Source organism: Austrofundulus limnaeus, unplaced genomic scaffold, assembly GCF_001266775.1.
Source record: "Austrofundulus limnaeus strain Quisiro unplaced genomic scaffold, Austrofundulus_limnaeus-1.0 Scaffold35, whole genome shotgun sequence".
Lineage (NCBI taxonomy): Eukaryota > Metazoa > Chordata > Actinopteri > Cyprinodontiformes > Rivulidae > Austrofundulus > Austrofundulus limnaeus.
In genome coordinates, this window is record NW_013952437.1 from 1822159 (window position 1) to 1825421 (window position 3263).

At 38.6% G+C, this 3263-nt stretch overlaps 1 protein-coding gene across 1 annotated transcript in view; it reads right to left on the bottom strand.

Annotated features, from left to right (window-relative positions):
* camk1a (calcium/calmodulin-dependent protein kinase Ia) overlaps positions 1-3263 on the bottom strand; it is a 30993-nt gene that overhangs the window by 11984 nt on the left and 15746 nt on the right. Inside the window, exons 5-9 of the mRNA XM_014006256.1 lie at positions 2362-2500; positions 2156-2282; positions 1840-1915; positions 1642-1754; positions 1461-1539 (exon numbers count right to left, since the gene is read on the bottom strand). Of these exons, the coding sequence (XP_013861710.1) occupies positions 1461-1539; positions 1642-1754; positions 1840-1915; positions 2156-2282; positions 2362-2500 (534 nt within the window). The remainder of the gene's footprint in view (positions 1-1460; positions 1540-1641; positions 1755-1839; positions 1916-2155; positions 2283-2361; positions 2501-3263) is intronic.

A 3263-nucleotide genomic window follows, 5' to 3' on the forward strand; every position in this document is an offset into this window, starting at 1 on the left:
TGAATGCTACTGTCAAACTCTGATTGGATCAAATTAAATATACATGAAGACAGTTGAATTTTTTTAAATAAATAAAAATCTTTTTCTTTTAACTTGTATAACTTTCTTAAACATGGAACTATAAAAGTTTCAACTTGAAATGTAAACTGTAACATACGGTATTCAATTGATACCAGCAGCCGTGCATCAATACTGGTACCGATTTTAAGTACCAGGGGTCCGATTTATAAAGCTTGCATACGCACAAAACGAGCCCACAAATTTGCGTACGCCACTTTTCACGCAAAGGTTGTGATTTATAAAATCCAAACTTGACGTGAAAATGTGCGGTGCCTCACGCCAGTTTTGACCCATGCGTACGCTCATTTTGGAGACGGGAAACTGCGACACGGTGAAGTGAGGAATTAGAGCCACACTGTGTAATGATCACTGTCAGATATTTAATTTACCTTCATAAACAGACTTAGATTTTTATTCAACTTTATCATCAGCTTTAATATTTATGCTTCTGCTGCTGAGCCATGAGGACCTTTGAAATAACTTCCATCTTAAATAAAAGTTCACACATCCATCCATCTCCTTCCTCCTCAGATGACCCTGACCCACACAGACCCCTCCCCGACAAGAGACATTTCAACAGCACGACAACAAAAGTCACGCTTTGGGTTCTCGCAGGGTGTTCCCTCGCCAGTGTGGATGTTATAAAAAGTTCACTTTTTAAAGTCCGTATTTCTCTCATGCACGCGCGGGGCTGTGGGGATGTGTGGGGGGTGAGGAGACGGTCAGCTGCAGATAAAAGAGCAGGCAGGAGGGGGAGGACGGGGGAGAACTTATTTCTAACTTTATCTGACTTATTTAATTTATTGTTTTTATCGTCCTGCAGGCTCTGAGAGAAAATTAATTTGAAGCTGAATTTTTGAAAAAAATCATTGGATTATGCTAAACATCTGTAAACCTGCAAAATGAGGGATAATCTGTGTCAAATACAGACAATCTGTTCACGTGAGCAGTTGTCAGTCACCCTCCAGACGCACGACGGAGTGCGTATCTGAACTGGCCAATCGAATTTTTTTACATTGATCAGCTGACTGATTTAAATACATCTTAACATTCATGAGGTACTTTGAATCGACTGTTTATGAATGAATGTGGGCGTGTAGACAGTAGAACCCGAGGCGGGACCTTGTGCGCAAACTCTGAGGTGCAGCTGTGATTTATAAAGGAAAAGTGCGCAGAAACATGTGTACGCACGGTTTTATAAATCTGAAATTTTAATTTTTTGATTTTGTGGCGTACTCCATTTTTGCCTTTTGGCTGTATGTTCACTTTTAGTATGGTTTCCACGCAATCCTTTATAAATCCAACCCCAGGGCATTTTGGACAGGTATGAGTACTTGTAAAAAAATACTGGTATTGGTATCAGGACACCACTAAAAAGTAYGTAAGAATAACTTTCCTACCATGGATGCTGGAGGGCCAGCTCACATGTGTATCTCTTCAAAGGGTCCTTCTCCATCATGTGGCAGATGAAATCTTTGGCTGACAAAAAAGTAAATAAAATAGATGATTGTGTAAGTTAAAAAACAAACAAACAATAAATTCTGTTTGCCTTTGTTGTTCTTAGGTGTTGTTCAGTCATACCTGAATCTGAGATGTCATCCCAGTACGGCGAGTCAAACTCGTACTCTGCTTTCAGAATCTGCTCGAATAACTTGGCRTCGTTTTCATCGTAAAATGGAGGATAGCCGCACAATCTGAAAGCGCGATAAGACAAACACATAAACTATTATTACGTTTAACAACGGTGTTTGTCTACAATATTAATGAAGCGTGACTTACAGAATGTAAGAAATGACTCCTATGGACCAACAATCCACTGCTTTACTGTAAGGCTTCTGAGCGAGCACCTCAGGGGCTGCGAGAAAAACACACATTACATGTTTACAGAGCGGGAGACACTCAGCCAGAGTAAATTCAAGTAAACTTGACCTTTTAGTGATACGCGATCTGACAGGTCATACTAAATAGGAAGAGAGCACTTGTGGAACACTTGCACTTGACTCAGTAGTGGCTAGAAGAGCCTCTCAGAGCTCGAGATACCAGCTGCTTGTATAAAAAACAAAAAGAGGTGAGGAGATTTTTTTTTTTTTTTTACCTACGTAACCAGGAGTACCGCAGGCCGTGGACATGACGCTACCCGTTCCCTCGATCTTGGACAAACCGAAGTCGCTGATCATGATCTTGGAGTCCTCATCCATGCTGTAATACAGCAAATTCTCTGGCTGCAAAGACCAARCAGGGAGGATCAGAGAGGTTTGGAATCTATCTGTCTTTCTGWCTGAGTTTTGAGAACTAATATACCTTCAGGTCCCTGTGGACGATCCCCATGTCGTGGAGATATTTGACAGCGTCTAAGATCTGRTGGATGAGCTGGCTGGCATCTCTCTCGGTGTAGAAACCTTTCTCTACGATCCTGTCGAACAGCTCGCCACCAGAAACTCTGTCAGTTCCCAACAATTCAAACAGCTTTCAAAACAGCCTTCACGCCGTTGTACACATTTTAATCACTTATCAAATTAATGTTAGATTAATGAGCTGTAGAAGAAATATTTGGAGTTCAGTTCAATTTTTTTTATCATCTCCATTTTTTATTTTTTTTAACTTTCAGCTCCACTGATAAATTCTGCAAAAATATGTGAGTCATAACAGAATAAAAACTGTCTTTAGTGTTAAAACAAGTCAATAAAAGAGCCGTAAGAATTATTGCTAGAGAAGATTACAGCCATCCATCAAATATATTATTTTGTAAACTGAAAAATTTGAAATTCTATGATTTGGTTGACTATAATATTTTACTGTTTATGTACAAGGCTCACAGAAACATGTACCTTCAAATATTCAGGTAAACTTTGTTAAGAGAGACAGTTGTTATTATCTTAAGGGGATGGAAATGTTTGTGAAGCCGTATTTTCATAATTGCTTGAGCGAATTATGTACTTTAATCCAGGGTATAGTTTAATCCAGGACATAGGATTATGGAAAGGCCTGGAGGATGATCTTAAAAATGCCAGATAGGCTACATTTAAGAGACAGATAAAAGCTAATTTTTTGAAGGTACACGGAAAAGTAAAATGTGAAGCAATATGAATTGTTGTTTGAGTAGATGTTTTTATTTTTATTTTTTTATTATTATTGTTTTGCAAATTATGTTTTGTTTGAATATATTCTGGGGATAAAAGGGGCAGACATTATAAGATTTATTC